At 43.7% G+C, this 11200-nt stretch overlaps 1 protein-coding gene across 2 annotated transcripts in view; it reads right to left on the bottom strand.

Annotated features, from left to right (window-relative positions):
• KDELR3 (KDEL endoplasmic reticulum protein retention receptor 3) overlaps nt 1-11200 on the bottom strand; it is a 13643-nt gene extending 2443 nt beyond the window's left edge. The window contains exons 1-6 of one of the 2 annotated variants that reach the window (XR_013843320.1): nt 11086-11200; nt 9018-9646; nt 3584-3684; nt 2370-2528; nt 1922-2174; nt 550-832 (exon numbers count right to left, since the gene is read on the bottom strand). Coding sequence is in view for 1 of the 2 variants with exons in the window: in XM_079994607.1 (XP_079850733.1) it covers nt 792-832; nt 1922-2174; nt 2370-2528; nt 3584-3684; nt 9018-9108 (645 nt within the window). In the remaining variant the exon portion in view is untranslated. Of the gene's footprint in view, nt 1-513; nt 833-1921; nt 2175-2369; nt 2529-3583; nt 3685-9017; nt 9647-11085 lie in introns of those variants that run through there. The other variant, XM_079994607.1, reaches the window with a different exon arrangement.

Here is an 11200-nt window from a genome sequence, read left to right as displayed (position 1 = left end):
CAGCTAATGCTACTGAAGACAAAATTTGGATTCAAGATGATCGTAACAGATTGGAGAACTAGGCCCAAACTAACAAAACGAATTTCAAGAGGGACAAATAAGGTTCTGCACTTAGGCAGGAAGAACAAGCTGCACAAATAGAAGATGGGGGACACCTGGCTTACTAGTACATGTGAAAAAGGTCTTTGGGTCTTATGGTCCACTAAGTGGGTCAACAGTGTGATGCAGCAGCCAAAAAGGCTAATGCTATTCTAGGCTGCATCAGCAGAAGTACTTTGCCTTGGTCAGACCCCACCTGGAGTACTGCGTCCAGTTCTGGGTGCCACAATGTAAAAGGGTTATTGACAAGCTGGAATTTGTGCAGAGGAGGGTATCCAAGATTATCAAGGGTCTGGAAGCAGAGCCTTATGAGGAATGGTTAAGTAAGTTGGGAATGTTTAGCCTGGAAAAGCGATTTGATAGTCATATATGAGAGAGAAATAGAGATAATTGTGAGAAAAATATACCAAAAGATACTTCACGCTATTTTATTCGTTATAGTTCAAACACCAACAAACATCCCCATACAAAAGAAAATGTAGATACTGTTCCAACACTAAATTAGAAAGTGTTAAGCCTAAAGTGTTAGCCACCTGGACCTCAAATCTCTCAGGCACAGTCTGCTAGTCACAGTGTAGAGAAGCAGGTAAGTTCTCTGAATGCGAGCTGAGCCATATGGGAAAAAAGCGGAAGAGGACATCCTCCAGTCCTGGAGCGGGGTCTTCAGGAACTTGCTTCGCTTGCGTGTGTCTTCAGATAGGCATTGGGAGGCTCAGCTTCTTGCCTTTTAATACTAAATGGGAAAAATGAATTAAGACTTAAACTGTTTGTTCTGACAGAAAGGAATGCCACCTTGCCTCTACCAAATGCATTCATGCTGCCATTTTTAGTGGTGCTTTTAGCTCGCGAATTACAAAACCCCCCAACATAGCAATAAGCGTTTTGTAGGCAACCCGTTTAGGATGAGAAGATTCCATAAACTCTTGTCACCTGTGTACAAATCTTTGTTACTAATAGCAGCAAGAAACCCTGCACATATTAGGGTCACAGTGCCTTAGAATTTCATAACCTGTGAAGCAGTTAATAACAGGCTGAACGATAATTAAAACAGTCCTATGCTAAAATACTCAATTTTTGGAGTGTTTTGCATAGTTTACAGTATTGGTAATCTGAGATGACTCCCCACCCTCAAGAGGCTTCCTCTCACTGCTTTAACATGCAGAGCACGCTACTCTCATAGCAGTGTAGAAATTTGTCTTATATGCTTGGTATCTTCTGAGTTGGGTTTAAGTGTTTAATATTTCATGTAATTTATTTATTTAAAAGCATTGATCAACCACTCAACGTTTTAAAAATCTCTTGAGCAGTATACAATATAAAAATAGTATTTTAAAAAAATAACTCAAGACACAGAAAGCAGAATAAAAACATTCAGTCTTCAAGCACATAAAATGGCCCTCATGGGTCAGGGAGGAAGTCTTTACAAGATTTTGGAAAGTAGCTGATGGCTGATGCTTTACAAATGGCATACGCTGCTGCTTAATTCTGAAGAGTTTTTTACTGCTGGGGGCCCTCCCGCTGGAGAATGTGAAAAGCTGCATTTTTGAATGCCAATTTTCAGCTCACTGTCCCATGATACTCCGCAAGCAGCAGTACCGCTATCAGAATTTTCCTACATGACCTAAGTGCTCTTGCCCATCTGTACAGGACCAGGTGGTCTTTCAGACGACCGCTGTTAAATGTTTGGGGTGGAAAAGAAAAGCCAAGAGGTTCTGTGGAGCGGGGTGTGTGGGGAGAGCAGAGCTATAGTTGACCTGCCTGATCTCTGCCACAATTGTGGTCAGTTTCAGCCACTGACTAGCCAGCATTCTGTGATCCTTACCTTTCGTGACATAGAGGTAAAAAAAGTCACAGTAGAAGATGGTCTGTACTACTCCAGACACCACAGCAATTTGATCGTAGAAGTTCTCTGTGTGGTAGCGCCAGATCCAGTTTGCAAGGTAGAGAGCGCGATAGAGGCCCAAGAAGAAAAGGTAGTGTGTCGTGATAGTTTCAGCTTCACCTGTTTTGCTAATCATAAAAAGTTGTGGGAGGATAGCCACTGATTCCAGGTAAATTGAGAAAGTCCAGAGAATCTAAGGAAAGAATAAAGGGAAGTCCACGTTAAATGTTAGTAATGCATGAATCAGTCCAGAGAAAAACATGACAATTTTGGGCCACCTTTACCTTTCATCATGGGGCAAAAGAAAGTTCAGTTCCAGACACCAAAGGTTCAAGGAAACTTGATGCAATTACTACCTTCTTCCATTTAATATGAATGGCTTTCTTACCTCTAATGGGGTGAAACTGTGGTTTTCTAAAAATGACAGGCCTGTAACTGGAACTAAAAGGAATTCGAGGCGGAAAGAGTCATTCTCACTATCAAAGGTTTTCCGGAATTTCCCATAGATCAGGTACATGGTAAAGTAGGCACAACTTAAGAAAACAACCTGCAGAGGAATACAAAAATCAACTTATTTTCTCACAGTGCAAATCTTTTGAGGATTGGTCTGCTCAAACTTTTAAAGCTGTGTCTTTGCTAGAACCCACTAACCTAAGTATTTGCTGGCCTTTGGCTGATTGCAGGCAAGATTCAATTTGTTGTCATCACCTTATATTTTGCCTAAGGTACTCTGGTTTGGCACCTTTAATGCACTCTTAAGATGATACTGCATGTATTTTTTATGCATGTACACATACACACACACACATAGGAAACCCATTAACTACATCTCTTGTTCTTCCCTAGCCACCCTTTCTTAACCTGCTGTAAGAGTGGCTTTACAAGCCTCAGAATTGGTGCACCTTGTTCCAATCAGACTCACTGGGTCATTACCACTCTATTCTAGATTAAACAGTGGGGCAACAGGGAAGAGGCTGGGCTGCACTGCACATATTTAAAATGTCATCTTTCTTTGACGCAGTCTGCTTTCTCTCCCCAGTACAACAGAAACCTAGTGTGCACTGGCACTATTCTATTAGAGCCCTGAGCACTGTAGCTCTGCATTCGTAAACAAGTTCATTATGGCTTTGGGATGGGAATGGACTGCCTTGTTCAATCTCAATGAAGCAAGTTGCTGAGTGATTGTATCACTTTATTTCTTTATACAGTGGTACCTCAGGTTACATTCGCTTCAGGTTACATACGCTTCAGGTTACAGACTCTGCTAACCCAGAAATATTACCTCGGATTAAGAACTTTGCTTGAGGATAAGAACAGAAATTGTGCTCTGGCAGCACGGCAGCAGCAGGAGGCCCCATTAGCTAAAGTGGTGCTTCAGGTTAAGAACAGTTTCAGGTTAAGAACAGACCTCTAGAACGAATTAAGTTCTTAACCCGAGGTACCACTGTAATTGAAATTCTTTCAGTAAAATGTTAATAGAAAACCCTCTACCTCCACTGAAAATGGCCCTTTTTTAAAAGTTATAAATCAGGGTCTGAACATACCAGAATTGTTCCTATCTCAGACTGACTAGATGGAGAGCGTTCGAACTCCTGCCCTTACCTTCATGACAGTATTATAGATGGAGATGAAGTTTGTGACCAGGTCAAGGTAACGGCTTGTGAAGACAAGTGCAAAAAGGATCTGGCTCTTTCCTGAGATACCTGCAGGCCAAAAAAGGAAATTAAATGAGCAGATGATAAAGGAAAATAAATAAGCCGGGAGAAGCGCCTGGGCCTTTGGCACTGGCATAATAAAAAAGCAAAGTCCTTAGTTGGGTGAGGAAGGTAGCAACTAGCACCACAAGCCACAAACTTCAGAGCTCCCCACAGAGGCGGACTTGAATCCTCTGGCAGCACAAACACAGCCTGGAGAGGATCACCCTCCTGCCAAGTGAAGAGGCGCAGTCAGAGAACGAAAGGGTGTTGTTTCAGCTTCAACACAAGCCAGCTCCACTGCCAAGTGAACTGGAGAACCTATGGATGACTTCCCAGGATCCAGGGTGGGAAGAAAGATAACCCACGCACCATCATTGTATTGATGCCCAACACAGAAAAACAGCATAAACACAGTGGTTTGTTAAGGATGGGGACGCGGGTGGCGCTGTGGGTAAAACCTCAGCGCTTAGGACTTGCCGATCGCATGGTCGGCGGTTCGAATCCCCGTGGCGGGGTGCGCTCCCGTTGCTCGGTCCCAGCGCCTGCCAACCTAGCAGTTCAAAAGCACCCCCGGGTGCAAGTAGATAAATAGGGACCGCTTACCAGCGGGAAGGTAAACAGCGTTCCGTGTGCTGCGCTGGCTTGCCAGATGCAGCTTGTCACGCTGGCCACGTGACCCGGAAGTGTCTCCGGACAGCGCTGGCTCCCGGCCTCTAGAGTGAGATGAGCGCACAACCCTAGAGTCTGTCAAGACTGGCCCGTATAGGCAGGGGTACCTTTACCTTTACCTTTGTTAAGGATGTTAACAATTATAGGGGTAGACTACAGGATTCTTTGGGGGAAACCATGTGCTTTAAATGTGTGGTGTGGATGTGAGCAGTGTTGCCTCTCTCTTCTGAAAGACAAGTTGACCTACAGTATATTGTCTGGAAACTTCAGGCAAATATACAAAGTGAGTGTAGAAAATAAATGGTAATGAAAGAAAACAAGGGGGCAGTGCAGGAGAAAGGTAATTGATCCCCAGGTTGCAGCAGTTTTTGTTCATGGAAACACAAAAAGATCCTTATGGTACTTTGAAAACTAACAGATTTATTGTACAGCTGGAAGCCACAAGAAGCCTGTTAGCGTTTAAGATGCCACAAGCCTCTTTTTTCTGTAAGAGACTAACATGGCTACCATCTGAATTTTGTTTGTAGGTTTTTCTCTACGATACTCCCTTACGTAGAGCTCAAAGAAAGGCAGCAAAGTGGGGGGGGGGGGGGAGCAGGTAGGAAAGTGAGGAAGCCAGAGCAAGATTCACAGACTGCTGCTGCTGCTAACCCTCTCTGCCCTAGCGCTGCTAGCGAACACACTCGTATTATTATTATTATTATTATTATTATTATTAATTAAATTTATATACCACCCTTTAGCCAAAGATCCTAGGGCAGTGTATGACATTGAGAACATAATTTATGCGGTATAATAAAAACCACAATGCACAGCATAATGATAAAATAATCACAACAGTCCCCTCCCACACATTTAACAAGCCATAGATTACTTAATTGTCAAAGGCCTGGATAAAAAGGAATGTTTTCGACAATGTTCTAGGCATCTCTCAAGATTCTGCTATAGCAGCAGAGTTAAGGTGCCGACGGAGGCAAGTAGTAGCTTGGCAAACAAGTTACAGCGAGCTGCCATAGGTTCTACGGCCTCTTTGGGGCCTGTCTGCAAAAGGCCCCACAGTAACCAGAAAAGCTGTGCCAGATAGCATAGTGAGGATGAAGTGGAGGTAGCAAGTATGTCTTCTTACCTGCCTTCTCTGCCACTGAGTAAGCTAAAAAAATGCGCACTCGCCAGTGTTCAGTTGTATTTGTCTGGCGTTTCCCTCCACTTGTGTTCAAGCCATCTCCCAGATTGCTTCTTTGCCCTATTTTTGGCAGTATACAACAGAGCCAAACAGGCTCCACAAAGCACTCGGGAGCTATCGTGTCAATGGCCCAAGCCATCCAGATATTTAACAGAAGCACCAGTCATAACAGCCAACCCCCTCCGCAGCCATCTGGAAACCACTTGGATCCATCAACCTCTGAGGGCAGACCATCCTAAAAGATCTCCCGCCTCTGCAGAGGGGGAAAAAATGCTGAAAGCCTAAAGCTCAACAAGAAGTCCTCTGACCATGACAAGGGACTGATATCAATATCCCACGCTTTCAGATCACCCTCTTCCCACCCAGCCAAAAAGACAAATATTGCATGGTGTGCAATTGTAAGTGCTTGGGTTTTCCATGTTACACATGTGGCATGTCACTTGAGGTAGGGGTGTTTGCAATTCAGGCCAGCATGGCTGTTCTCCCCCCCCCCAAAAAAAATATTTTTTTATTTATTCAAACTGCTTCCATCAATGTATCCTGCCAAACTAAGAGACCATTCTCAATCCTTGCTCAGTCATTTTGCTGCCCTCAACACTTTCCATACTGATCAACCTTGAACAGTTCAAATGGCAATATTCACTCGGCCAGCCTCTTCTGTGTTGAGAGTGCAACAAGTTCCCGAATGCAGAGAAACGAGAGTAAACAGACTGGAATATCAAAGCTAGAAAAGTAGATTAGGGAGTCATCGTTGGTTTACAGGTTGGTGGCATTATTGCCATCTGGAGGGGCACTCTTGCACTAAAGCACAACAAAAGCCAGATACAACTGCCATGGTGTGAAGCTATCTATGTATGGGTGATGCACTGATTGGAAACGAAGTACTATGTCCACCCAAAACTTTGGAAGACACAAACAGTATTCAAAGTAGAGCTGCGTATAAATGCCCCAATACCATCATGAACACAAATCAGCATGAATATCCAACGAAAAGGATGCCGGCTTCAAGGGTCCTGAGGTAAGGTGGACTTTAGTAGAAAAAAGGCTGTCCATCCCTGCTTTGAGGTGCTGAAGACTCTTCATTGTTTTTGCAACACAAAAGAGCTGCCTATTATTCTTTCCTTTTCTTTTTTTGAATAGTTTAACATCTCAAAATAAACATTTTGTACAATATCATATAATCAATGACTTCCCTCCTTCCCCTTCCATGGTTCATTTTAGTTGTCTATCATTCCTGTGTATTTTACTATAACCATTTTAAGTCAGTTCTCCCACCTTACATCACTCAAATATTAAACTGTTGAATTTATCTTAATGCTGCCAACTTTTTCAGCCGTGCACATTTAATTCCCCTCTACTCAGCAAAAGTTTTCCACTCCTCTATCATTATTTCTTTTGAGGCAGTAAAATGAGAAAGTAAAATTATGCTGTTTATTGGATAAATGTTGTGGGCAGTTGCAAACATTTAACAGTCATAGGTATCTTCAGGTGAAAGAGACCAAAGACAAGTATTCCTGTCTCATTGTTTAATCAGCAACGCATTACGTGGCCCTGCAGTTTCCTTTTACAGTGATGCTCCTATATGTCTTGTTTTTCAGCCTCAACGGGATAGTGCAAAAAGGCAGGACGCATAGAAATTATGCTGAACGTATAGAACGAAACTCGATTCCACAAGTTCATTCCTCCTCCTGCTACAAACTTAAACAGTCGTCATACCCCAGGATATATGTTGTTGGACACATACACCGCACCAGGGACTGTGATATGCCTATACTGTACCACTTCAACTGCCACATCACAACACCACTCCTTCTAAACGAATCTTGATTCCACCCACAAAGAGCGTAAGGGGGGGGGAGTTTAATGGAGTGGGAAGGGCTTGAAAGGAGGAAACTAGGAATGGAAGGAGGAGTTTTAACAAGAGGCCATGGAAATACTGCCTCAGAAGAGGAGTGGGGAGAGGGGAAATCAAGAAAGTAAAAGTAGTTAGCAGCATACACTCTGGGACTCCATGAACACAGTCAGGCTTTGAGGTGGTGGGGAAGAAGATTAAAAGGCCCGCTGAAGTTCACAATCAAGATTAAATTGAGAACAAGCAGTGTATATTAAGACCATTTGTTGTGGTTGCTTTTTAACACCAAAACTTGGGAGATTAGATATATAGGAGACATGGGTGAGGGTTCATAAATGCACCTCCTAAACGGCACTTTTGGTTTTTCTGCATTTCATGCAGTGCTGTTTCACATTTTCAGTTCCGCACAGCACAGTCCTATATATGTTTCTTTAAAAGTGTCCTATGCTTACCTTGAAGTAAATATCCATAGGATTGCAGACTTACTTAAGAGTGCTGTGTGGGAGTGAAAGGACTAGTCATTGTCCTGGGCAATCCATTTCTCTGTTCCCTGTCGATCAGGTTCCTTTGTTCTTTACCAGTTTACTTAAATCCTTGGCAGAGGTTTCCCCGGCTGTATTGTGCTTCCCAGCCCTCACCCCCACCCCTCTGCCCTGGGGAAATATTCTGTCTGAAATGCGGAAGGATTCCTGTCTTATTCACAAACACACACCCCAAGGCATTTAGTTTGCTCATGTTTACGAAATGTGTTTTAGTTGGCGAAAAGGCTCAGGAGGAACCCACACAAGTGGCTACAAATCTCAAAATTTGCAGAAAATAATGGTGACTGAAAATTGCATAAAGAGATATTGTAGGAGCATCCCTACGTAACATTGAAAGGACCTCATCTGGGCAGGGTTGCCTGTCAGGACAATGGACAGGTGTCTAGCATGAGACATGGGGAAAGTGTTGACCTCAGTGAGTTATCAAGTGCTATTTGCTTTAATAGCTGGTTCTCTTATTTCCTATCAATATTCCATGTTAATTCATTTATGCTGCATTGTCCTACAAAACTACTGGGAAAGTCTTAAAACATCCAGCTTCTTAGGCAAGTGGCCACACTCCCACTTACTGTGCACTTACAGGGTTTCCAGTGCTGTTTTTTAAATCTGTGCTCACACAACAGTTCCTCAAAATGCATATGCATTCCATACTTCCTTGCAAAATACTACCATTGGATGTGCTCTTCCTCAATCCAGTTTGAGTCCTTAAGCCATTCCTAATTTATCTCTAGCAAATGTGTGAGCACCTTTGCATAGGGTGCCCCATCCGTGCTCCCTGGTGTGTACACCAACAAATCTGACACTAATGAAGTCGTGCTGATGTGAACAGCTAGAGGGGAAAGAGTTGTGAAATGCAGGGTGGGAGAACAAATTCACTGTGCTTGAAAGTGATAATGTGAACACACCTTAGGAAAAGATGTGTGACCCACGCAGGCTGAGGCCAAACCCAAATCCTCAGTCTCTGGGGCACAGTTTGTGCTCTGGTGATAAGTAACTCCCAGAAGCTTTGTCTGCTCCCTTCTTTTCCTTCTGCATTGTTTCTGCACCAGCACCTTGTCAACGGGGTGAAGAGGGAAGGAGAACAAGAACTTACCAGCGCATGACTTTGATCTCCAGATCTTCCCCAGCAACATGATCATGGCTAAGAGGTGAGAGACATCACCCAGAATCCGAAATATGTTCATGCTGGCCAAAGAATGTCCCAGAGAGTCCTGAAGGAAAACCAGCTAGTTTAATATCCCGATAAGGATTGTGGCACTACAGCAGGCCTCTTCGCTTTTCTTAGTAGATGCTTTCTGGTTCCTCGCTTGGATAAAGGGTGCTTCTCTTCCTTTTTCTTCAACAGCCAAATGATTCCTTTCTATTCCAATTGAATATTCTGCTAAGTCTTTCCCTCTCTTGGAAGGATTACTGTACACTCACACTACTATCTTTGTCTTCACCAGGATTCTGCAATGAGCTTAGAATTTGAACTTTTGGTCTTTTCCCTCTTGGTCACTTTGTCTGTAGGGAAGTCTTTGGTTCGCTGGCTCTCCTCCTAAGTCGTTCTGCTCCCTCTGACAGAGGAGTGGAAGAACATCACAGGCAAAACTTTGCAGTCCCAGCACAGGCACTGGGTGACGTGGCGTGGATGCTGTTTGTACTGAGGGTGGAGAAGGAGGCGGGAGCAACTAGGCCGAGTTAAACTTTCTCCTGCATCCTTCCAACTTCTCAAGTTACAACCTAGAATGTCGTTAAAGAGGAAAAGACAGTTAAGAGGGGAAGACACCCCTTTGCCAGCTTGAGGGGGAAATTAATGTGAATTGCTAAAGATTCCAAAGATTAGGGGGAAAGGCCCATTAGAAAATGTATTTCTTACTCAGGGCCCCAACGCAAAGTAGTGTCGCCAAACCCTCAGTGTTGTTTTGCAGACCTATTTAGTCTGCAAAGAGATTTGTAGGACCAGAGTCACAGGTTGCTTTCTTCATTTTAATTGGCTTTCCTTCACTATGTTCCAGTTTTTGTTGTCAGGAAGTATTTCTGCCAGGCATTTCCCTCTTGCTCAAAACAAAATAAAAAAATTCCTTCCAGTAGCACCTTAAAGACCAACTAAGTTAGTTCTTGGTATGAGCTTTCGTGTGCGTGCACACTTCTTCAGATACGAAGAATCTTCAGATACGAAGAATGCTCAAGTCGCTTTGGGGACGTCAAAGAGTTTTGTGGCACCTTATAAACCGGCAACTTGTTTATAACAGCATCAACTTTCACTGACTAGAGCCCAGGTGCATGGAGCATGAACCTCGGTTGTCAGACACACACATGCAAAGCGGGGAAATGTAACCAAATGTAAAAGAGCTAAATGGCAATGGAATGCAGAAAGTACACAGCCTCTGGCAATTCAGTTAGAATAAAAATATTGGAAAACTACCACAGCAGCAGTAATTGGTGAGAACAAAATTGTCTTATTGTAGCTGAATAAATTAACACCTATAGTGGAATCCATTGTTTCTATTCCGACCCAAATTTAAAGAGCAGACCTTTTTGCTAAGTTTCTATGCAGCAGTTTCACTTGTGAGTTTCTCCTCAGTGAGCCTTTGTTTCAGGATGGCCACTGTCATGGCTTGTCCACAGTGCAGCTGCCACCTTGCTGAAGTGTGTCCCCTTCTGTCTTTTACAGTCCTCTTCCAAGTTAAAGGGCAAGGTTATCAAACTGGAAGCTTCCCTCCTATTCCTGTGGAGACATGACCAGGGCTCTAAACTGCTCATGGAGCCCTCCAGAAGAACATGAGGTTTCTTAACAAGCACTCGCTGAGGCTCTTCTCTTCAGAAGTCGGTCCTTCAATTTTTCTATGGAAGGGAAATGGGATGTTCCAGAGCGTGAGGGACTTGCCAGGACTGCTCCTCTCCTTCACATGTGTGCACCAGTGAACTGAGCCTTCAGATAGGATGGGTGTGTCACCCACTTTACTCTTAGCTCAGGGGAAACCTGAACATGAGTTCTCTTAGTCTCTCACTGCCTGCTTCACGTTTGCTCGCCTATTGGCATGCGCACACATTCACGTATGTACATTAATATCGCCCTTCTCCCCACCACCCAAAGATGGGGAAATAAATCTCATTTGGAATGCTAGCACTAGGCCTTACTTCCAGGCATTTACCATTACCGAGTAAATAGGCAGAACCTTCTAGAACAGGGCCAGTCAAGCTTGGTAGCTTTAACTGAGGTGCTCGTGGTCATCATGACTTGGGCCTCGTCAATAAGAGATGTCCTACTGGCTCCATGAGATGAGTTAAGCC

The sequence above is a fragment of the Podarcis cretensis genome (genome assembly GCF_951804945.1).
Source record: "Podarcis cretensis genome assembly, chromosome: 10".
Lineage (NCBI taxonomy): Eukaryota > Metazoa > Chordata > Lepidosauria > Squamata > Lacertidae > Podarcis > Podarcis cretensis.
Note: the sequence above shows the minus strand (reverse complement) of the source record. Positions and strands in the feature narration are given on the sequence as shown.